Source organism: Plectropomus leopardus, chromosome 13 (genome assembly GCF_008729295.1).
Source record: "Plectropomus leopardus isolate mb chromosome 13, YSFRI_Pleo_2.0, whole genome shotgun sequence".
NCBI classification, from domain to species: domain Eukaryota; kingdom Metazoa; phylum Chordata; class Actinopteri; order Perciformes; family Serranidae; genus Plectropomus; species Plectropomus leopardus.
The window spans coordinates 25528584-25553264 of record NC_056475.1 but is presented as its reverse complement, the minus strand read 5'-3'; the positions used below and the strand labels follow the sequence as shown (position 1 = coordinate 25553264).

The 24681-nt window shown below is 40.0% G+C and overlaps 1 protein-coding gene across 2 annotated transcripts; it reads right to left on the bottom strand.

Moving 5' to 3' along the window:
• Positions 1-312: 312 nt before the first annotated feature.
• On the bottom strand, positions 313-22895 carry tbc1d8b (TBC1 domain family member 8B). 2 transcript variants are annotated; one of them, XM_042498612.1, is made up of 21 exons: positions 22673-22895; positions 18314-18424; positions 17707-17825; positions 17109-17334; positions 15639-15879; positions 14124-14331; positions 13838-14005; positions 13046-13207; positions 12612-12762; positions 12194-12408; positions 10572-10689; positions 10197-10482; positions 9974-10103; positions 9796-9894; positions 8987-9055; positions 8627-8867; positions 7182-7247; positions 4629-4721; positions 4418-4465; positions 4213-4310; positions 313-3531 (listed from the first exon to the last, which is right to left on the bottom strand). In XM_042498612.1, exons 1-21 carry the CDS (start codon positions 22797-22799, stop codon positions 3097-3099), a joined length of 3411 nt encoding a protein of 1136 aa, XP_042354546.1. In that variant the 5' UTR covers positions 22800-22895; the 3' UTR covers positions 313-3096. The 2 variants fall into 2 exon arrangements, with proteins under 2 accessions (XP_042354546.1, XP_042354547.1); XM_042498613.1 differs by lacking the exon at positions 4629-4721.
• Between the last annotated feature and the right edge of the window lie 1786 nt (positions 22896-24681).

Sequence of the window (24681 nt, the reverse complement as noted above, 5' to 3'; positions counted from 1 at the left end):
GCCTTCTGTTCATCATGGTTTTAAAAATGATGTTTTTAAAAAGAAAATTTGACTTTTGATCCTCTCACAAGAAGTGTTATGTCAGTGTGATTATCATGTCTATATTTATGTTACAATACAATCCTACATAACAATTTTAATATTACATACATATAGACAAATACATGACTTACTGATAGATAGCTCAAACAGACGGAGGCTTGAGTCCACTAATACACAAATAAACAAGATGTCAAAAGTCACACTGTAATTCATGTCGGTGTGTGGATCTCCAGTGATTAAGTAACACACAGAATGACCCAAACATCATTATTGATAGAATCATCACTCTTTATTCTGATACCTTTGTATGGAAATAAAAAAAATCATGATCAAGCAAGTAAACAGAAAGATCTGCACTTCACATATTTTGCAAAACAAGCTTTCAATCAAAGGCTACAGACCTTTAAAGCTGTAGACTACACTTGCACATATAAAGACTTGATTAGTCATAGAGAAATGCAGGAGCTGGAGCGTTATCCATGCCTACTGTTTACACTCTGATGCTTAATATGAAAGCATGCCGGGGGTCGTGGTGGTGGGGGGCAGTGACGATTTTCAACCGTCTGATTTCCCTTCATCATCTCCTTTCATTTATTTCCCATAAGTGGAAACCACAAACTATTTTGGACTAAAAAAATTAAATCATCTTAAGTGCTGTTTTCCAAAAGCTATGCCTAAAGAAACAGTAAGGAAATTATTGAGCATCAGGTTTGTTTTGTCTTTGCCACTGTTCTACAAATGAATTTTTGAGTACAAACTTTTTTTCAATGATTTCTAATTTCTAAGATATTATCAAATAATCAGAAACAGATGAAGCAATAAAATAAAATGAAGAACTCTGATCTCTTGCAAGATTTTTAAGAGAAGGGATTTGCAGCATTTATAATTTCTTTAAGTCTGGGAGGTGTTACAAATGCAGCATTAAACTGCTTGGGAACAGTCGCACTGAAATATTCAGACCATGGTCAGAGATGCTGAAATAATTGCTGAGCTTTATGGCTTTACGTGTTCAACTGATGTCACTGATCACACTCTACTTCAAGGAGTGACAAAATATCAAAGATAAACGGGTTGTAATTGGGATTTTTCTTTACATTAGTCATGTAAACAGTGATAGATTTCTCTTTTCAGTTCCAAAAAATTATGGATGTTTGCAAAATTTTTCAATGAGTATGTACAACTCACTTTAACAATCTTAACCCAAGAATTACATAATGTATTACATTTCAGATTGGTCCTAAAATCTTAAGTGAAAAAATAATAACAAAGCATTCCCAGCATATGACAAAATAATGCAAATATAGCACATGGAAAATTGCACTTGCACTTAAAGAGCTTCTAAAACACTTTTTCCCAAGACAGGCAGATATAAAGCTCTGCGAATTCTTGAAATTTGGCCCCTAGAGAGACAAGCTGCAGCTAAAGCGGTCACAACCTTTTTGGAATCCAACGCCTTTGAGATCTGGCCGAGATACAGGCGATATCTACAACGTGTGAATCTCAAACAACTGTGCAAATGATTCACTGAGATCGAGGCAAAAAAAAAAAAAAAAGAGGCAGAAAATGCAGATAAAAAGCAACTGAAATACTGTAAGCCAGATCTGGCTCTCTGTAGCGAGCAGTAATAATTGCTGTTTCCTTGAAGGCAAGCATAATGTGGCAAATCCTGTAACTATGCTACACATGCTCTATATTTTAACGTTACAGACATTTGTAAGCTATGTGTAACTCAGTCGTATATACTTTATATATCCCAGGTCGAAAAAATATCCCTTTTCTCCCTTTTATTTTACACAAATTGCACCCTGAGATTTGATAAAATGTCCCTCAAAAGGTTTGTCCACAACAGTCCACTAGCTCATATCTTACATCAATACAAGCCTCATAAATACAATAATCAAACGACTATTGAACTGATCCTTATGTACAAAAAAATGCTGCACTTACACTAGAGCATAACATCCTACATATACAGTAAGACGAACGTAAGCAAACAGTACATCGACCAGTCGCACTCTGAGGATCACACAGCACATGTTCAGAAGCGGATACAGGAGATTTCCCTGCAGCAGCACTGTGGAATTCAAACTATTTTACCTTTACAGACAGCTTACAGTATGACATAACTTGAAGTCATGCTATAATATTGTTACAGCGTGTGCTGCTGTTGGAGGAATGAGACGGACGAGTGTGGCAGTGCAGCATCCTCTCTTGTGTATTATTGCACATGTGTAATACCATAATTGAATCGTTCACGTTCTCGATAAAAATGCATCTGACATCCTTATTCAGATAAATCTCTGAATTCAATTTATGGCTTCCTGGGACAACACTGTCCTTACTGACATTGTACTACTATATTCTGTGCCTCTTCAACTGGAAAGCTGGTGTTTCTCACAACAAGTCGACAGGATTACACTAACGTTGCTTAAGAACACTGAATTCACAACCTATAGCTTGTTTCACTACCTAACGCAGTGGCGAGTAATCTGAGAGAGAGAATATATCAAGATATCCAGAGGAAGAATGTTCCTGTGGACTCTCAGTCACCTTGTCACAAGTTGTTTTTTATGGACATGACCTCAGAGTGAGGGACAAACTCTACGTCAGGGGACTTTACAGAAATGTCCCTTATATGGTACAAAACTATACTGTATGTCATCCACGGCATATGGGAAAAAAATATTTTAAATTAAACTTAAAATCTGAAGAATCTGAGGCTACATGAGAGAATAAATGTCATCACAGAGGTTGAAAATGCATAATCAGATTTGAGAAACGACAGCCTACAGTATGCCTGCGACGAGGCCAGTGTCTTAAAGATGTGCCTTATTCATTTCATCAGCCATCGCTGTCAAACATCCAGGCCACGCACACACATTGCACTCCAGGTTTTAAAATCTGAGGTCTCCTCTTCATTTATGATACCACTCAAGCAGTAATCTTATTGTGTGCCTCGCCCAAAAACCTGCCCTATCCGAATGGAGAAAGGAAATTAATGGTGACTTCTGGGTTTGATTCAGAAGCAGAATATTAATTCAGTTATGTATCCTTTCACTTATTCATCTTTAGCTTCAGCTGGGCAACCCTAGCTTGTCCCAGTTTAGTTTGCACGTCGACGGGCCTTTCGAAGAAGCTGACTATGGTCGGCTCGTTGAGCAGAGAAGCCAGAACCTGCTCGAATGAAAAGGACCACTCCATCTCTGTAAGGTCGGGCCCCGCATCCTGACTGTTGTTGGGGCTGGAGGTGTCGGAGCTCTCCGGGGTGGCAGACGCTTCTTCTGGTGAAGATTCGGCAGCGGCGCCAGCGTTGGTGTTAGCAGGCTCTGTGGGCTCTGGCGGGCTGCTCGGCTCCTGCAGCCTCCGCCCCACCTCCTCCATTCTCAGCAGAAGGCTGGTCACGTGGGCCACGGCTCGGTACAGAGACTCCTCCTCTGGATCGCCATGGAAGATGTTGTACAGGGTCTTCGAGAACTGGATGAACTGAGACTGAGATAAAAAAAAAAAAAAAGAATTACCACCTTGCGGTTGTATTCATCAGCAAACAAGTCAAGTTGCTGTTACAGTTTACATCTTTCCCCTGGCAGCAGAGAAGATCTCTACAATCAGCACAGCTTCAAGGCGGACCCCAAAGATTAGTATCACCAAATCAGTGCCTGAACAAATTCTGTTCCTATGATATAATGCAGAGTAATGGCCAAAAAATGTTTTTGCAAAACATTATAATACCACTGAGAAGTTGACATTTGAGCTTTTGGATTTAAAATGTCATCACTTAAGCATTTCGTCCTGTCAGACGTTTGTGTGAATTTCTGTCAGAATTAGCGTATGAATTCTTGAGTGATGTCACAGTGACCTTGACTTTTGACCACTAAATTCTAATAAGTTTATCATTGAGTCCAAGTGGACTTTTATGTAAAATTTGAAGAAATGCCCTCAGGCATTCTTAAGATATCGTGTTCACCTGAATGGGACAGACTGACAACCCAAAAACGAAATGCATCCGGCCACAGCTATTGCTGGCGCAGAGGTATTAGAAAAGCATGTGTTCTGTTTCACCAGACGTATGGTTTCATAGTAAAAATATGTTGATTAAATATAAGTTAAATCCTTTTTTGCCACCTCAGGAAGAAAATGTTCTCTTCAGTCAATAAATATGGAGTAAATTACCTGATTGATTCGGGGCAGGTCCTTGATGGTTTCCTCTTTTTTAAGTATTTCATTTTGCCACTGTTTCAGGTAAGCCTGGAGGTCCACTTTTCCTCTTCCTGAAAATTTTACACAAAAACTGTAAACTATCACATAAAGTTAAGACATTAACAGTTTTGTCTTGTAACCATGGAGTGTTTGTGATCAACACTGATGAAGTGCTAACCTCTTTCAGGGCTTTTCCTTATCACACCATCTTCTGGTAGATCGAATGCTGAAAAATAAAAGCAATGTGTGAACAAACTGTATAGAGAAATGCTTCAAGAAAATTCAAGGCATTCAGTAAAGCATCGAGACAGACTTCAGACAGAATTTAGGAGGAAAAGGTAAAAGTGGAAATTGAATTTTAAAGGAGAAGGAAGAGTAAAGAGGCTAACCAGTGAGTCTACGCAAGTGAGAGGAGTCTTCAGTCACTGGAATAAAGTGCTGGATTCTTTGTTCCTTTAAGTGCAAAGGACTACCTGTGAAAGCTAGAAGATACCGACTGTGAGTGCACTGAGAGGAAAGATGAAGACACAGAGGTGAAAGGATGAAAGAATTTGATCAAAGAAAACACAGATATCCATTAACACCTACGTCAGGTTATTAGATACAATCTAATGTAACCCCATTGAAGAGTCCTGGAATAGAGAGTGTTTTTGTAAAGCTTACTTCATCCACTCCAAGGTCGTGTTGAAGATTATACTGCAGTTAATGGTGGTGGTGTACTGGACGGCGTTATATGCTGTATTAAATGTGTTATAATGAATTTTAGGGGGATTAACTGATTGTAAACATTCATATCAAAATGCTGTTGTGCATTTGCCATCTAGTGCCATTAGCTTATTTACTATATGACGTGAATGCTGCTGTCACACTAAACGTCCCGTAGAGACCGCTCAAACTTTAAATCTTTGTATGGAAAACAAAACTCTGAAGGTGGGTACAACCCTAATAAATAAATTGTTGGGAATAAAATAACACATTCCCTTGCCAGATACTTCCTGCCTGTATCATTTTAATTTCTAATTCTGCTATTATCTGCGGCATTCTGCACTTATGCACTCCAACCCCCACCCATGACTGTGTGTGTGTTCATGCATGTGTGTCAGTTTGCATTGCCGGATTACACAATAACCCACACAAACAGTGTCATTATATTTGCCCGATAGCTTTGAGCTGTACAGGCAGCTCAGCCAGACGACGGCCATGTTGTTAGTTTCTCGGTGTCTTTTTTTACAGATACTCAGGATTCAAACAGAATGAACCTAAATGAGTGTGTTTACATGGGCACAAAAAGCCCGTTTATGAGGCTAAACCCTATTAAGATCAGGTGGCTAAAATGCGTTTTGTTGCAGACACGTCCACAGCTGTACATTGCTGAGCCAGCCTGCTTGTCCAAACTACGGGTGTGCCAAGTGATATCTAATATTTGTAATATCTATGGATAAGTACCACAAACAATACCTCTTCAAAAATTGGAACTATCTGTTTAACATTTTTAATATTCCTTTCTATAGCTATAAGGTTAAAGGTACAACAAGACCTTTTGTTGTCCTGACAACCAATCCCGACAAAGATGATGTCAGTGTCTAGCCCCTTCTCTTTGATTGAAGCTGGTGAGTGAATACAGCTGCTGCACTTTAATGTTTGGACTGAAAAACCTGCAGACTCTCAGCTCTAAATAGCACATGATTTCATTTCCTTGATCAATGGAGTGTTTGGCCGGGTTCCACAGCTTGGAGCTGTCCCACTGTGAAATCAGCAAGCATATGAGGTCACAGTGGTTTACTTTTTTCTGTAAGTGCACAACTCTGCCAACTTTGCTTGAGGGAAAAAGCCACAATGAGTGAAACTGGGTTGTCAAAAATGATGATGTGCATCATAAGAAAATGAAAACAAACAAAATAAGTAGTGTATGTAAAAGTTGTCTTGTGACGGCAGCTGTGGTGACATAAAAGGTGTTGATTTGGTCCAACAGCACTCTTTTACTTTCACACAAGAAGCAAACAACAAATGGTTCACTTTCTTACAGCCATACGGAAATAACAGCCTCAAGCCTACTGTGCATAGAAAAAATCAACACAAAGTGCTGCCCCACTTATCAGACAGCGTTTGCAGCTATCACACCCCCCTGTGCTCAGACACTTGTAGTGATGTCACAGGTGACGATTAAAGAGCGTCACGGTTCAGAACTGGGGACCTGTCCTTGGTGCTGAAGCAATGTGCTCTCTCCGTGAGACAAAACAAGCTCTGCTGCTTGACGTTTACAGGCCTGGCACATCCCAAACGGTGACTCAGTGCTCTTCTGCTGCTAAGCTGTCAGTTGTAATTTGAGCACTTCGTCCTCATCACAGATCCTCTTTGTGGAGAAACTAGCCCGCTGCAAAATGCCCTTACAGCTCCTTACGGCCATCGTTTCCATGGCAAAGTTCTCTCGCCCAACATAGCCTATTCTTACCCCAGCCTTCAAGCACGCACTGCCACATCATGCAGACAAGAGACACATATTCAGGGACGGTTTCTACCCCGAGGCAATGTGCTCACTCGACAAACGCTGGGTAGCGGGCTGGATTATTGAAATGACAACTCATACATTTTCATGCACCGCAGACCAAAGACTGATGTCTATCTGACCTTGTGTTCTACTTGAAACTGCTGCTGCTGCTGCTGTCTGTTACTGTTGTGTTACCGCTGTCACGTTAGGTCAAATTTAGAGACTGTAAAGGATCCAGTCTGAAAACATTTGCTGCACTTGAACTTTGAACCTGCAGGAGTGCATCATCAGTGTAGATATGTTGTAGAGAGAAGTGAGTCAGAGGCTGAAGCTTAAAGGTACACTAACGCAAATCTATTTTGTAGTTAGACACAAACTGATGTGACGTTAACCATTTTTTTAATTTGTCATTTAGATTTATTGTTCTTGGCTTTGTCAGTTGTTCATCACTCACCTGGTGGCAGGTGCAGCTTGAAGAGGAATTTCAGCTTGTTTGTGAACGATCCACTGTATAAAGTATCTGTGGGAGAAGCAGTTAGAAATTACAACAGATCTGAAATAAAAATATAATTTGGGAGCGCATTCATTTTATACATACCTTCAACTAAGGGACTCTTACTAAAAAGAAATCACATCAGATTCTTCCAAAGAGGTGAATGGTATTACCCAAATCATGATTAAAGCATATCAGGCTAGTAACATAAAAATAATTTCAGCATACAAAATAAGAAGAAGAAAGATTTGCATAATGTGTGGAAGATACATCATTCAAAAACTTGCGAACCTGGAGGAAATTCTCATGGACGAATCTGACTTGTTTCTTTATTAGGCCATTCTCATGTTTGTTAAAAATGTCAGAAAATAATTGTATTTTGGGAAATGGTATGTAAGGAGCTAAAGCTAGTATATAAGTTCCCTAACAGTTGTTTGGTGCTTTATCTATGTAAATTCTCTGAAGAAAATGTTATTTTCGGTGACAGTGTACGCTATGCTACAATCGACTGTAGTGTAAAAAGGTGCTGAGCGTCTTTTTTGCGCCGAGCACTGCACATTAAGTGTGTGCTGGTTTTTTTGTGTAAACTCTGCAGCCTCTTTTCACTGTCACTTCCACTTTTTACCCAGCCGTCCAATCACAGTGGAGGATCGCGACCTTTCTCACTATCTATTTCGCCTTCTCTTTACATAGAGCAAGGGCCAGAGGAAAAAGGCCCACATTTTTACTTCCACGGCTATTCCGTATCATAGCAGCCAGATGCCACCAATGCGTCAACAGAGAACAGTTATTTAATATGATTCAAAACGGTGTCATTTATGAACAACTTTATGCCTATTAATAGCTTAACAATGAAGTTTATTTACAAAACACTACAATAAAATAAATAAATAATAAATAAAAAACAAAAAAATGGCAGAAATATCACACATCACACTGTTGAGCCACCCTTAATCTCCACAGGGGATATTCTACCACTGCAACACCCCTGCCAGCAACTTCTCCTCTCTCTGAGGGTCTCATGTACCCAGAAGGATCTCTATTTCCCAGTGTTCACTGCACCATTTGGGAACAGCATCTCACTCTTATTCAGTGTCACAATAAGTGCCCTCCCCCTGTCCATATTAATGCAGGTTTTAAAAGGTACAGATCAGTGAATTTACTTCACAGCCAAACAGCTGTGGGGCGATAGGGGGGGGGGGGGGGGGATTTGGTGGTTGCTTATCTACAAAAATAATAGATAAAAAAAATAAATAAATAAAAAGATGCAGCAGAGTGCAAAAAGCGCTCTAATCACAGCAGGCTTGAACAAAATGCAATGCGGTGCGCCTCAGGTTTCGCAGCCTGCCAAATGCGCTCTGTTTGATCAAGGCCTTAGTTAAGATCAGAGGGGTGATTGAACTCACCCAGCGCACAGCAGAACTCTTTAAAGTTGACAAGGCCGTCCTGGTTCTCGTCTATCAGGCGGAAGACCCAGAGGGAGAGCGTGCTCTTGGTGTTGCAGAAAGCCCAGGGCTCCAGCAGGGAGAAAAGCATGCTGAACTGCTGGAAACCCAACTGGTACTGCTCCAAATAGGCCAGGCTGGGGTCATGATGGAGCAGAGCCGGACTGTTCATTGTCCAGTAGCAGGAGAGGAAATGCTGCCTCTGAAAACAGACGACAAAGAAAATTCTAACATATCTATATCTGTCTGTCTTTTTGTATTATGACTGTCGACATTAATGCATGATGACACAGAAGATACGGTCTCATTTCTTTGACTCACTTTGAACAAGTTATAAAGCTCGTCAAGATGTGAGGCACTGAGTCGCACTTCTTGGGACACCACCCGAATCTGAAAAACAGATGTTAGTTCATTCTTACCACAGGTTTCTCACACATTTTGAGACAAAATTTCAAAACTTTTCCACAAATTTTCAAGAACCCATAACAACTATTCGAACATAATTTCAGCTCACTGGCAAACATGAAGGGAGGGGCAGAATGCAGGGAGAAAATGTAGAAACGTATGTAAACTGAAAGTCACACCGACGCATTATGTCCTTGCAGGTGAATTTTCTTTCTGTTGCCATTTAGGCATCACAATGTATTACCTGCTTGCAAAACGAACTGCTATTCTAAATGTTTTGGCAGTCAGACCCTGAGTCAGTTCCCTGTAGGTGTTATACACCTGTATACAGTCTGGTTTATATTGTACTGTTATATTGTGCATTATATTAACTACTGGCACTTTATTCTTATCCCGGTTCTTTGGCTTCTGGTGCGCTTGCCTGAATGTACAATACATTGTGGATGCTGCTATGTGTGTTTTTGTGCGTGTATTTGTTTTGTAGTCTTAACAAGCTGCTCTTAACTGTTTGCCCTTTGTAGGTTTAATAAAGTTTTTTGAATTGGATTTAATATTAGAGCTACTTTACATCAACAGCTACGGGAAATAAATTTGCCTTTATGTGACATCATGTGGAAGATTATCCATAACTTTTCCAGGCTTGTAAAACATGATTGTGAAATTCCATGACTTTTCCAGGTTTCCCATGACTGTGGGAGCCTTATGTAAACTCAATGGCCACTTACCACATTTTGTTTGGTTGTGTCCTCCAGCGTCTGAATGACATGCAGTTTGTTTCTTTTCCGTGAACTCTCGACTTCCTCTGAACGGATATTTCCATATTTCTAAAACAAAGCACAATAACTGAAATTAATCACAACGACAACATCACTAAATAAAACAGACATGATAAAAACGCAGTACCTCGTAGGCCTCTCGGATCAGCTCGCTGATATCAACGCTGAAGTGAGATGTTTTGTCGTTATTGCCCACTGAAGCTTGCTGCACTGTTGGAGGCAGAGGACTGTCTTTGTTTGTCACACTGTCAAAGAATCTGAAATAACACCATCAGAGAAAGAGACAGTCATTTAACACAGCAGTGATGTTTAAAATACACCAATACTGCTTTGTTTGGATTCCCACAGACTTGTTGAGGATGGTGACAGCCTCTGCGTCGTCATGGCAGCTGATCAGAGCCTCCATGTTGTAGTCGAGCACTGCCAGGCCGAGCTGCAGGATGGCCTTAATGCCGTCGTAGAAAAAACAGTCCACCACGTTCACAGCGCTCTCTATGGGCAAGACACTGATGAAGAGCGTGAGGAACCAGGACAAGGACACAGAAGAGAAGAAACTCAGATCCGTCATGTGCTCCACCAGCTGGGGCAGGTTTTCTCGAATCAGATCTTCGAACACCGCCTGGTCCACCAGAGCACCTTAAGAAAGATCGACAACATTTCAGACCGGAATTCTAAAGTCACAAAATTACCAGCATGAACAGCATGAGAACTGCTTCCATTCTCACCAATAATTCGCCGGTTGAAGTAATCCGGCAGCATCCTCTCACAGACGGCCACTAAGAGCCAGAAAGCTTCCTCTTCTTTTGCGTAGAGCAGGAGAACGGAGGTGAGAATGTTCATGGCCTGAACAGGAGAAAGGATTTTTTAAAAACAGGCTACTTCAGAATAAGGGTTATTGTGTGAGGATGGCCAGTATAAAGGAAGGTGTGCCAAAAAGGTACGTTTTTACAGATGATGTGCGGGGAACCCTTTTTCACCGTCTTTACAGAGCATCAGTGCCTTTTTAAAAATGTTTCAATGGTTTTAGATCACATTGTGGCCTTTTCTGAGCACCACAGCCTGCCTTTTTTCAAAGTACTTGGCTTTTTTTTATTTAATCAGCTCTGCTTTTCAGAGTTGCTGCACTCCTCAATGTCATGAAATGACCACTCACAGTGAAGAACACAAAGGTTTAAACTGTAAGGGTTCACATTTTATGTTGAAGTCTGTACCATGACCTCATCACCTTACTTGCCAGTGTTAAAGAGCAAAAACAAACAGATAATCTCACATCAATTACAAAAACTACAAATGAAGAAATAAAGAATGATTCTGAGTGCAAACTGACTGGGCTAGAGAGCAATGATACTGCGCTGTATAAGCTATCGTCAGTGCAACATGGTTCTGACAGTGGCTAACATCTATGCATGCATGTTTGAATGTAGTGCTCTTTATTTCAGCATGTTTTTACATTTATTTTTTGCTGTTGCAATGGTTTTTTTTGCTATTGCAATAGAGCAAAAGTCCATGACTGATTGAATTGCTGCCGCTTCCTTTCTTGAATTGAAAGCCCTCAAGCATACACACTCCAGCTATACAACAGGTTCTGACCTAGTCTATTTTTTATGTTTTATGAATCGTGGAGAAAGTATTCTAAAAGCCATAGATTACTCCACTCTAAAGTATCTTGTTACACATTACATTTGACATTTTTTCTGCTTTGTCACATACCAATCAGAAAATATACAAAAAAAATCTAAATACATAAAAACTTGACCATTTCTGATCGACCTTTACATTGCTGTTCTTAAACAAAGTCAAGGTAATGTTATTGAACTCGTGAGAATCTCAGATTGACTGTGGAAATTTATTGCTCAAAAAAGTCACTCCCAGCCAGATTTTTCAGTTCGTTTGACATGCATTTCCAGATTTATATATCTATTTAGGTATTTATTACTGCTCACTTCAAGTTATCCAGTTTCAAATAAAGTCAAAGATTGCTTATTTACGACACTTTAAGTTTTTTTTGTTGGGGGTTTTAAGGATGGAGGGATAGCAGCCAATTAATTGGTTTTCAGCTTTTATATGCTCCAAACTATCATTACTATAACTGTCTTTCTAAAATCCACTATCCATTGACCTCTAGACTGGACACTTCCTGGTATTTCTGTCCTTCCTTTTACGCATTTTGTGTTTTCATAGCTATTATAAATTTTTCTGTGATAACAAACTTCTGGCTACATACAGTAATTGGCTAACGACTGTTTGTATATTTACTCAAACACTTAAAGAGCTCCTGAGTGTTTTTTTTTTCTTATCAGTGTCAATCAGGGCTCTTTTGCTTGTTAAAAACAAGAAATCAAAGTACCTGGCAGTAGCCAATTTTCGGGTTCCTGGATGCGTAGGCAGTAAGGACTCTGCGTAGAGCTGAGATTCCAGTGTCACTCTGAAAGGCAGGGTGCTCTGGCAGAGAGCGGTGCAAGTCTCTCTCGATCTCGTCTGTAGCCAAAGTGCTTGTGCCCAGAGACTGTTCCACCAGATCAGTGTAATAGCCGGGGTGAGTGGCCATGTCGTTCACAGCTCCTATGGAGCCAGAACCACAGTCAGTCCAAAAAACAGATGCTGCTCGGATCCCACACCAACCATGCTTCACTTAATAATTTATGTTGATGAGCACTTGAGCACTTAACACTTGCAATCATGCAAGACTTCGTTAGCAAACCTCTGACACTGCATAACACCTACTGCACATATCATGGCGAGACTGGTGTCTGCTGTATAAATACCTGAGAAAAGCATCCACAGCTCTCCTCTCAAGGCCTCGGGAACGCCACGAACGATCAAGTCTCGTGTCTTCCTGGTGAAGAACATACTCGTGCCACGTCCATACTCGGAGAAATGTATGTTCCAAGACTGTTCCTTCATCTTTTCTTTAAGCTGTCAAACGCACACATCTCTGTGTTATCGTGCACACTCTGCAACACTGTTTAAAACTGGCTGTATTTCTAAACAGATGCATGCTTCATTTTTATTCATGGCCACCTCTGAATTGATTAAACACCCACCAAGACACCCTCATCCTGCAGAGCATAACAAGGTTCTGGTGCATCACAATTCATCAGCCCTCATCAAGGTAATGGAGTCAGATTTTGTAGGCGACTGTGATGGCTTTCCACAAAGTGCTGCTTATGTTTCATTTGAACCAAACTCTGATATTTACCATTTTGGGGTCGAGGTTTTCAACGTCCTGCGGGTGGAAAACAGTCATGAGAGCCTCCGTGCTTACAGCCTTGCTGCTGTCTTTCTGTCCCACCATCAGCGTGACGTCCTCTGGGTTGTCCTCAAAGTGGTTGATGAGTGACTGGCACTCGCCTCTTATGGCCTTGGAAATAAATACACATTGTTTTTCATTGTATCATTGTAAGAAAGCAAACTGTGTATCAAGAGTAAAATGGCATAAATAAAACAGCAGTTAAAGAAAAAGTTTTAGCGGCATATTGCGATGAGGATGGCAGGCTGCAATCATCTGAAACTTCTCCCAGTCAGGATTCCTTTAGTGTTCATTGTTCAGTAGGTTTTTTAACAAGGAGCTGAAGTATCTACAGAGGTCTCTTCCACTCCAAAATTACAGACCATGTGAGTAACACTGCTAAAACATGGAAAAAAGCAGTTTCATAATATAAAAATGTAGGTTTTTTCCAAAGCTTTCATCACGGAGGCACTTCCAACTATGGTGCCCGACACAAAAATGCAAATGGCCCTATCTAAAGCCAGTGTTTGGTTTGTCCATACTGCATTCTGGGCTACTGTAGAAACATGCCGTTGCAACATGACGATCTCCAGAGGAGGACACGCTCCATATGTAGACATAAATGGCTCATTCTAGGCTAAAAAACACGTCGATTCTTATTTTCAGGTGACTACACATGAAAGAAAACTTATTAAAAAGTAATTCAATTTCTGCCAATACATCCCCCTAAATCCTACACACTGGGCATGTAAAACATGTTACCTCTGTTGACGCAGAGTGCTGAGGGCTGGGACTAATCCCACACCTGCTCCGGATTGTGTTGGCAAGCCGCTGGTAGTCCCGCACCTCAGAGAAACGCAGCGCCCTCTTGCCACGCACATACACGGTTAAAGCTCTGCTGCTGGAGTCTGGCTTCTCCACATTAACAACCTGGAGGAAGTTGGCAGACCAGATGGACACTTTTGAAGTTTTGTGCTATTCATCATTTTGCAGGGTGCTATTTGAAATGTCACTGGCAGTGTTTTCAATCAATCCAGTTTCACTTTACCTCTCGCATCGGAATGATGGTGTGGCACTGGCTTCCATCTTGGCTGGCGAAACACAGGTAGTTCTCAGACAGACAGATCTTGCCAAGTGTGTTAAAATGGCTGAAGGGAACCCAAAGGAAGCTCTCATGCACCTCTAACAGATTTTCCTCTCTGGGAAGCCTGAAAAACGTCCGGAACTGCTCACTCTTTGCATGAGCTTCTAGGCCTCTGTGGGGGAAGGAAAGCAGAAAATGTCATGAGCAGGACATCATGTTGAAGTTTTCTAAGAACATCCTTTCAGCAGCTTACACACACTCTCTCTCTCTCTCTCTCTCTCTCTCTCTCTCTCTCTCTCTCTCCTGCTCTCACTCACACACACACACGCACTAGTTTCACCATAACCTATTTTTCATGCTCCTGACTGTCAGCTTCCACATCAGTCTTTTAGGCACTGGCATATTAGGTAGATCAGGTGGATTATTTTCTACAAGGTTAGTTCCTGAATTGTCCTGTGGTATCATTACAACCATTATTGAAGAGACCCATTGCGACATTTTCGGGTTCATACTTGTATGTGAGGTTCCTAAATGAACATGTTTACATGCTGTAATAGACAAAAACACTTTACTTTCCTCGTACTGGCTGTGCTGGAATACCTATGTTCACCCTCGGTCTGAAATACTACGTTTTAGCGGCTGTCTCTTTAAGTCCAGCTCCAGCAAAAAGCCCAGCCTGCACTGAATGGTCAGCGTTTCTGGGTGTTCTACATCTCTATGTCTTTGCACACTCACTGAAGCCTTGAAGATACTTACTACCGTGATTATTACATTTTGCAGAAGCGTTCACCCACTAACATCTGGCTTTGTAATGCAATGGAAATGTGTCCAATCAGTACTGACACCTGGGTCAAATGACTCTGCGGTAGTTAAACATCAATTGAAATTAGTCTGCACAGAGTTTTAAAGAGAGACTGTAGAAGTTAGAGATATATAAAGAAAAGTTGCCACTGTATCGTTTTTACACACCTCTGTGTACACAGCTCTGCTCTACTGGCGATGGGAGAGCAGCCTATTTAAAGCAGGTTTAACTGAGTTTGAAAAACCTGCATGATTATGTTAATTTTGATGGGAAAGGTCTGTATGATGTCACACTGTTGCCATACTAGGAGGTTTTTGCTCACAGGGATTACTTCTACATACGTTTACCTCATTATTTGAAACTTTGGCCACATTTAACATGAACATCCTTCAAGATACGCAATACAAAAAAGCATCACCGGTCTCCTTTAAGTAATAGCATTAGGAATTTAAATTACTGTTAGTCAAAATGGTCAAAGTAAACAATAACAGTACGTTGATTTCAAAATATCTGTTCCTGGTGTTGTCATGTATGACCTACCTGCCGCTCCAGGCAAACTAACACAAACACAAATGCTTTGTGACTCAAGTCAGACAATGTTTACTCTGGTTCCTCATGTTGGCAGCCAGCACTAACAGGATCACTTAAAGCTGTGCAGTGCAGCAGACAGACTGTACCTCTTGGTAATTTGCAGGGGGTCGGCGAGTGCTGGCTCTCTTTGGAAGGCCTCTTTATCAAAAAGGCGTTTGATGGCGTAGTCAGCCAGCTTTTCCATGATAATAAATGTTTCGTTAAGGTGCAGCAGCATTGAGAAGTAGTGGTCCTCCCCGTGAGCCAGGACATGGATGCTCTCAGTCAGGATAACGTTGGAGGTTTTCTCCAGCCTCCAGACCTCATCCCAGGAGATGATCAGTTTCACTGTTGAGTCATCACAATACATGAAAATTAAATCAGTGATTAAGATTCACAGCTGCAAGGACACTAATACTGAACAAATGGAAAAATTATTGTTTTGTAATACTGTTTTCTTTTTGTACAACATCCAGTTTCTCAGTCATTTAAATATATTAATATGCACTGCAGAAACAACATACTTCAAGATGCCATTATCAAGAAATGCTCTCACCAAAAATTTTCATAGCATTATTGTAAAAAAAAATCTTAAAATGTCACTTTGTGTCATTAAAATCTGTTATCCATTATCGACTTTTCAAATCTGCCTCTCTGATGAAGTCTGCTTTAATGGCTTTTTCATAATTATGAAACCTTTAATTACCTGGAGCTACTTTTAAAGCCAACTAGGAGCTGCCAAAGTCATTGTTTTCAACAATCAAAATTAGCAAGACAAATGGCAACTCGTGTTAAAGTAGAATGCAATTCTGTCAGCCAGCAGGTACAATCTGCTGCAGAAAGAGAGGTTTGATTTACAGAACAAAGGAGGTGTGTCAACTGTTACACAACCGAAACAGGAAGAGGATGCTGTTTTTGTTTTGACTGGTAGCTAGCGGGAGCTGTCACCATCTCCAAAAGAGTACAAATATAAGTTCTGTGCAGTTACTATCCCCCTTAGTGGGGATGGTAGATGTTAGAACGACCAAAGTAACCTTGGAAAACAGAATGCAGTGTGTCCTGTATTGTTTGTGGTTGCAAGGCTCTGAGGAAAATGGAAAGCGATCTGGTTGTCTTTGCAAAAGCAGCACAAACAATAATACAATTTAGAAATACTAGGATAGGGCTGGGTGATACATAGAGAATCAAATATTGCAATATTTGTGAGGAAATACCTCAATATCAATACTGCAACAATATTGTTGGGTTAACTTTTCTAGCTTTTAGAAAATACACAGTAAGATTTTTGATAAACACTAATTAATGATGTGGATATCATAATAAAGTCGATAAAGGCAATAATAGAACAGGAAGAACTGTGAGGTAAGTCCAGAAAATGACATCACTTTACTGTAATGCAGCCTTTAAAGCAGGGAATATACAGCAGTTTAGATACTCACCATACTTAGTCTCATATCATGATATTAATTTAATATCTATAAAAAGTGATAAACTATAAAATTAAAATAACCAAACAAAATATAACTATAAAAAGTTGTGTGTTTCTTCTTTAATAAATGGCATAGAAAATATCTCACCCTCAGCTCCCAGCAGGTATGAATAGAAGCACAGGAAGTTGGTGCTGAGGTAGAGCCAGCCCTGGCAGGGCACTTTGCCTTTCCAGTAGCTGCATGAGTAGTACGTGACCAGCTTTTCCTCGGGTGGCAGCTCAAACCACTTCTCAAACCTCAAGAGCGCTTCTCTGAACTTTTCAGGATCGTCTTCCAGCACCAGGGATGTCTTTCCTTCCTCTGCAATAAGACCCTAACATATCAAACATCCAGGGATTAGCGCAGACAGAGGGGGACAACAGGACATCATCGTTTTTTTTAAAACTGCTCAAATAAATATCTTTGTGTCAGCTGTGGAAAATGACTGTCTAATCTGAAAGGTGTTGCTCTTGGTAATGAACCCACACTTAATTATTCACTAAGTGGCCAAAAGAATGACACCACTCATCAGGTTTGAGGAATTCACAGTAATAAGAGATTAATGTTTTACAATAATTACATTATCATTTATGGTATTTTATAGAATTAAAATTAAAGCCCTGCTAAGAGATTAACGTGTAGGTATATCAGCTGTGTGGGCTGTTCTGACTGAAATCCCAGTGAAAAGAAAAAAAGAAGTTCTTACTCTAATCTTGCCCTGTACAAAGCTGGTGATGTCTTCACTGGAGTCAAACACAGAGAGCGTCCGCATGATGTTCTGCTGCAGCCAATCCCAGTGCTGCACAATCTCCTCTTTGGTGACACCTGACCCCAAGCCGAGAGTGAAAACAAAATTACAAAACTCAACTGTCAAATATCACATTTAAGAGTTATCTTTATTTCTGAAAAAGAAAAAAAAGCTAAAATAGTCTTCAGTGGCAGAAGAAATCATGCATTTTTTTACTGTAAACTCTTCAGAGCTGCAACTATTAGTCCGTTAATCAATTTCTTGGGCCACAGAAAATTAATTGCCAACTATTTTAATAAGAGAATCATCCTTTTAGTCATTTTTAAAGCACAAAAGCCAAACATTTGCTGGTTTCACACTTCTTATAAGTGAGAATTTGACGCTTTCCTTTGTTATACATGGTAATAAAATTAACAGTCTTAACAGTGACTGTATTTTTATAATTTCAGCATGACTTAAAATGCAATAATCCAACAGATTCTGCAATTCATAATGCGAAAAACCAAATCAGTTTACAACTGTAATGAAATGTTTGCTGGAATGAAATGAAAATACCGTAACATACCGCATGCTATGGACCAATACACTTGTGAGTCTGGTGTGTGGTGCAGAATTCGGTAGGGAGCAACTTTGGATGTGGAGTCTAACACAGTATCCAGAGTTCCCACAAGAAGGCCTGCAACACACAGTACATTGATATTTTTAACCAACGCAGTCACACATGATCTTCACCTATGGGATGCCTCTGAAAATGAAATGAGATTTTTTTTCTTTTAACAATTTAAGAAATTAGAGTTGTTCCAATATTGATACCAGTATCAGAATGCCTCCTATACTTCCTAAAATGCTGGATTGGGTATCAGCGAGTACATAAGCCCATGCACTGATCCACTGATACCACCGAATTAACCGATAAGATTAAAGTAGTTAGTTACACATCCGGATAAATCTGCAACTCTTTCGGAGCTGAGTTCTTTGCTACCTTCGAACAACAGCATACAAAGCAAGTTGCACAGTGCAATCGCTGACAGCTACTGTTTTAGAGCAGCAAAAGAAGAAAGGATTTCCAGCAAAGAGTATTAAGTGAGCAAAATGTAAAATTAAATAACAAAATAAAATTTTAACCTGAGCTGTCAAGCCTCTTGTCAAACCTCTTGTCTGCACTTTTGCTGTTTTTACAGGTGCTGAATCAAAAAAATCATACTGAGGCAAGAGTCAAACAGAAGATCTCTGTTAGATCAAAACATTGCACAATTAGAACTGACTGCGAACTTTTAAAACAGTGTTTGATTCTAGCCTCAGTTTAGCCTCAGTGCCACACAATAATTCTGGCAATCATTTCATGTAAATGCAGGGTTAGTAGTAAACACCTTTTCTCATTTTTGTTTTTGTTTCCTATGCAATGGTATCAGTACTCTGTATTGGCCAATACACAAGTTTGTGTATCAGCACTGGGAAGCAATACAATTAATATAAACATCTCTACAAGAAATAAGGAACTACAATAACAACCTTTCATTATAGGCCTAATTTTTGACTAATAATGTACTACCGTGTCTGTTAAGTCATCCTGGATGTGTTTAACTGTATTTGCTGATAAATGAGCATCTGACAGCATCAGAAAATATGAATAACCTAATCTTATTCAGCTCCTGTCTTCTCTTAGTCATGCATCAAGAGACCTGTTAATCAATCTTTTATTTATACTCGAATCGCAGACTGTTCCCTTATAGGCTACTTATCCTGACAGTTTAGAAATCAAGCGTTCCTCAGGTACACTTCAGAGGCGCACAACTAAAATTAGCTAAATCTGTTACCTTTATAACTTCTCTCTGACATGCCCTCCATGAATAATTAACAAGGTCGCAGTGAAACCACACTCATGCACTGCATCAGCATTATACCGGCCTGCCTGCTCAAACATGGAGCAGCTCTCCACAAGTTCTAGTGAGCTGCCGAGAAGGAAAGGATCAAACACAGTTCATATAATTGATGTCCCTGTCGGTGCAGAACAGCATCGTACAGGAGAGCGTAAAGATACTTGAGATACAAAAGGCGCTTGAGCTGGAGAGGGCTTCGAGTGCATCATGCCAAAGCACCATCAGGTAGTATTTAACCTCCACTATCATTAGACCAGCCACACAGGACATCGGGCCTTTTGTCTTCAGCTGGAACACCATTCATTATCATTAATTACCTATTAATTACCCTACTGCTGTCACAATGTGGCATGTGCTAAGAAAATGTAGGTCATAATCATTAATGGTATTACAAGCACCACTTTTATACTGGCAGGTGACAGTGGTTTTCAAAGATCCAGCATGCAATTAGGTTAACAAAAGGTTATGTTTACATCACAAGCTCACCTGAGGTTCGGCTGGAAGTGAAGATCTGAGAGCGCACTTGCTGTTGCGTGATTTAAAAGAAAATGCTTTTATTGTTTTAGACTTCTCAAATTATTTTCTGTTCAACTCCTTACTTTGAACATGCACCAATCTTTCCTAAAAGTGGTACAAATCGTTTTTTAAGCTCAGTTATTGTCCCTCCTATAATGGGCGCAGAATGAGGGAATAATTTGGGGTCGACAGATCATCCACCTGGCCGATTATCAAAGCCGATATTTAGCATTTTGCCGGTTATCTGTATCAGTGTTTTATTTCAGTGATCATCGGTAAAATCAATTTATGAAAAGTGTGCGTATTACACTCAACCCACACCAGTGAAGGCAGTCTGCAATACATACATGCATGAGAGGAACTTTTACTTAGAAAACCTCAGGGAGCTATTTTTATTCATTCTTTTCTTTTTATTTAAAAATTCCCTGAAATGTATTTTTATACCATCCTGACATTGCACAGAGGTATATGGTAAAATATGTCAAAGCTAAGCTGCTGGTATCAGAAGTCACTGTAGCATGTGTGAAATTGTAAAGCTGACAATATGCAGCTAGCTTCCTTTGAAAAGTCTTGCCAGATTTAAATACTTATGGCCCATAGAATAATAAATCGATGTGTGTTGAATAAAATCATGGCTAATAAACTGCATTTACAGTTGGTACGAGTCATCTTAAGATAAAGTTATATATGGCAATACTCCATAACAGGGGCAGATTTTAATAGATGGAGGAGTGTCTATTTCTGACAATATTAAAAATAATGCCTTCTGGACTTCTGAATACCCCGGTGTACTGCTTTAACTTGATAGCTATCCTGACAGAAGAGAGATTTGTAGAACTGCTGAAATGATTAGATAATGAATCAAACCACTTCAATAATTAATTAAGTAAATCAAAAAGGAAAAGTGCTATAACTGTTTTGGCCCCTAAAATTTAAGAATGTGCTTCCCTGGCTTTACAGCATTTTTAAATTCAATAACTTTGGGCTTTGGACTGTTGGAAATAATTGACAGATTAATCAATATAGGAAAAAAAAACTCTACTTGCAGCCCTAGGCTGCAAAAACAACTGTCACGTTTTTCTTCTTCATACTAAAAATATTACATCTCAATTTAGCGAAGCTATGATATAACCTAGATTACAGTGTGACTGACAACTCAACTAAGCATCAATGTCTCCACAGAGTCGCTGACGCGCTGTCCTGGGAGCAGAAGTCTCTGACATTGCAGTGACATTACAAATTCAAGAGTTTTCTCTTGATGTTTCTAGCCTCAGAGAGAAAGTGGTGGAAATATTCACAAGCTGACTGAACTGACCTCAGGCACAACAACCAAATGTAACTGCTTAGGGACTGTTTGTTATTTATAAGCGAGGAGAGGATGGTGCAAAAAGGAGAAGGCATGTCAATTTTTTTTAAGCACTAGGGAGGGACGTATATTTGTTTTTCTTTTTTTGGCTGGGGGGGGGCATACAACTTTAAATGGCTGTATAATTTATCTATTTTAACTTTTTTTCCAGCGACCCTTGAATCCATTATATGGGACGAAATCTTCTGTCAAAAATAGTCAGAATTAAATCCAATCTTAAAATGGGCCTAGTGATATTCTATCAGAGTCACTCTGGTCTGGGTTTCATTTAAAATGTTGCCAAAATAAACCGTTTGCACATACTAACCAGCATGGATGACAGTGGAAAAACTGATGCTCCTAGATTTCATCTTCACCCTTCACCCTCAAAAAAATCGGTTTGGTTTTAAAATCTAACTACTAATTTGTGGTAGAGGGAGGGTCACGCATTTTCCCCAAGTCACTCAGGGAGGCTGAGGAAAAACATTTGAAGCTTTAAGGAGAGTAAAAAAAAAAAACACAGTCATACCCCTGCTACCCCCTACCCCTGATAAATAAAGAACAGTCCCTTGAATGTTCCTTCAGAAATGGACTGGTAAAATCTGAAATACAGCCCCTCAACAATACATGATTTTCACTCTGCGTTTGTCAGCTGGCAATGTGACTTGTGTATAAATCTGACACTATAATTGCACAAAGTTTTCAGGCCCATGTACATCCTGTACAGTCAGCACAGGCACCGCGGGCAGCAAAATCAGCAGGAAATGAAAAAAACAGTGAAGTGAACGGACAGTCTTTCCCCCATGTGACCTAACTGTCAACTCTGTGTTGTAACACACATGAAACACACCATATACACTAACATACTGACACGTACACCCAAACAGACGTCCACACCTGCAGGCTGGCGTATCGACGCACAAAAAAAAAACAGCTGTTCACTATCTAAACTGGCTCGTGTAAATTGGCACGAGGCTTATACCTGTTGCTATGAAAATATTTTTTCTCTGACCGACTCGGCTGTACGGCAGCACCCGCCCTGTGCACGGCACACAGCACGTTAGCTATGCCAGCGTATACCGAGTTAACCCGTTCATAACTAGTTTGTTTAAATTGGATTTGGCAAAGCCGCAGCCGCTGTCCTACGCACGCGAGGAGGTGAGAAGAAAACCGCTAATGTTACCTGTCAGCCCGCCTCCACCTTCTCCGTACCCTCGCCTCCTTTGCAGAACGAAGTACTCGTTATCCTTCTCGGTGACCCATAATTTAAACGCGTTTTTCAGCAGAATCTCGTCCGGTTTGAGCCACATGTTTCTAATGTCATGGAGTTATCTATCAAATCCACCTGACATGTCACAGGTTATCTGTAACGCAGCCCGACATCAAACCCGTGCACATTTGTTTGTGTCCGAATCCCTCCCTTCCCACGTCGACAAGAAATGCTGCCAAAGCTGCAAGGCATTCTGGGATTGTAGTTTCTGACTGCAGAGGGCGGTTTTAGGAGATTCATTCTCTGGGATCAGCTATTTCATGAATGAAATGAGCGGGGGAACCACTGAATAATTGATTCGTTTATTTGTAATAGGCTATAATTAGCCATAATCTTTAATTCACTGAAAAAATGTTTTTCATTTTTATCTAAACCGCACTATTAAAAAAATAAATACAGAAAAATGAATAGCCTACTCAGATCAATTACTGAGGGGGCCTCTACTTGCAGACACAGGCCCAGGGGTCCAAAGTGTTAGGGGGACCCCTGGCCTCCACAAAGATGTGTAAAAGTAGCTACAAAGAGTAACAAAATGACCAAAAAATACACAAATGCAACTAAATAGAGACAAAAAAAACGACAAAAAACATTCAGACCTAAAAGAAACAGAAAACGACTACAAAGAGACAAAATTACCACACAGAGCCACAAAACCACAAACAATGCATGTTGACAAAGGAATGCAGAACAACAACCACAAGAAAGGGAGAACCACCACAAAGTCACACAGACTTCTGTGTGTCTGGCTTCTTTGCAGGAGAGGAGACAATCTAACGGTTTCACGTTCACACTGATGCCTCTGTACGACATCAGAGTTTGAGTGTTTGCATCCTACAAGTTTCCTAAAAAAAGTTGCCTTTTGCATATCTGTGCCCAGCGGCCCAGTGTCTCATGATCTCCCCATGGTATACAGTAATAAAGAGGTGTAATGGCCAATCCCCCTCCTTTATTTGACCTAAATAAAAGGAAATTAAAGAGAAAGGTAGAAATTATATGATAAATAAATGAAGAAATTGAGTTAAAAAAAATGTAATCCCATCACTTAACACACAAACACACACACACACATATATAGAGAGAGAAAATGCATACAGAAAGGTTTTTATATATTTTTAAATAACATTACTTAAAAATATATGTTTTATTTCTACTTTGACTTTTTATTTAAATTTGATGTTTTTATTTCAGCCAAGAGCACATTTTAAAATGCTAATAATTATAATTTCCATGAATTTGTGACTGTATTTTCTCCCCTTTTTGTTTATGTCTGTCTTCAAGCTTTTGCAGTCACACTGCATTCTTAATCCTCCGGTGGGAAAACTGTTTTTTTTTGTTTTGTTTTTTTTGCTGTCATGGTCTTCATTTTTTTAACTTCTAGACTTTCACACATTGCCTTCATGGTGTAGTGTTTCTACTGTTTTGGTCAACACAGATAAATTCCATCAGAATCAGAATCCACTTTCTTGCCAATAGGCTTGCACACAGGCACCAGAGATTTTTATCATCAAAGACACAAAGAGCTGACAGGGCATACAGTACATGGTAGGGGAGGTAATTACAGAGCACTGCATTCCTTTATCAGCAGCCAGCATCCCTATCGCACCACTGCCCAGATCTAAACCACTATATCTATCAGTTTGCTTAGTACTAAAGCCTTCTTCAACACTGAACCTCCGTCTGGAAACTGAGATAAGCTGTAAAATACCCAGTGGCTTCTTAATGCAATGTAAAAATTGACAGTGACATAAGCAGCTTTTGGTGACAAACCCCTAGAATACATTTCTGGTCACTGGCAATTTAATGATTTGAATAACATGGAGTGGAGATAAGAATGTGCCACCACCACCAAACAACTGTTTGAAGAGTGCAATGTTCAAATACACACATGGCATTTAAGGCCCTTATCTGATACAAAATGGGCT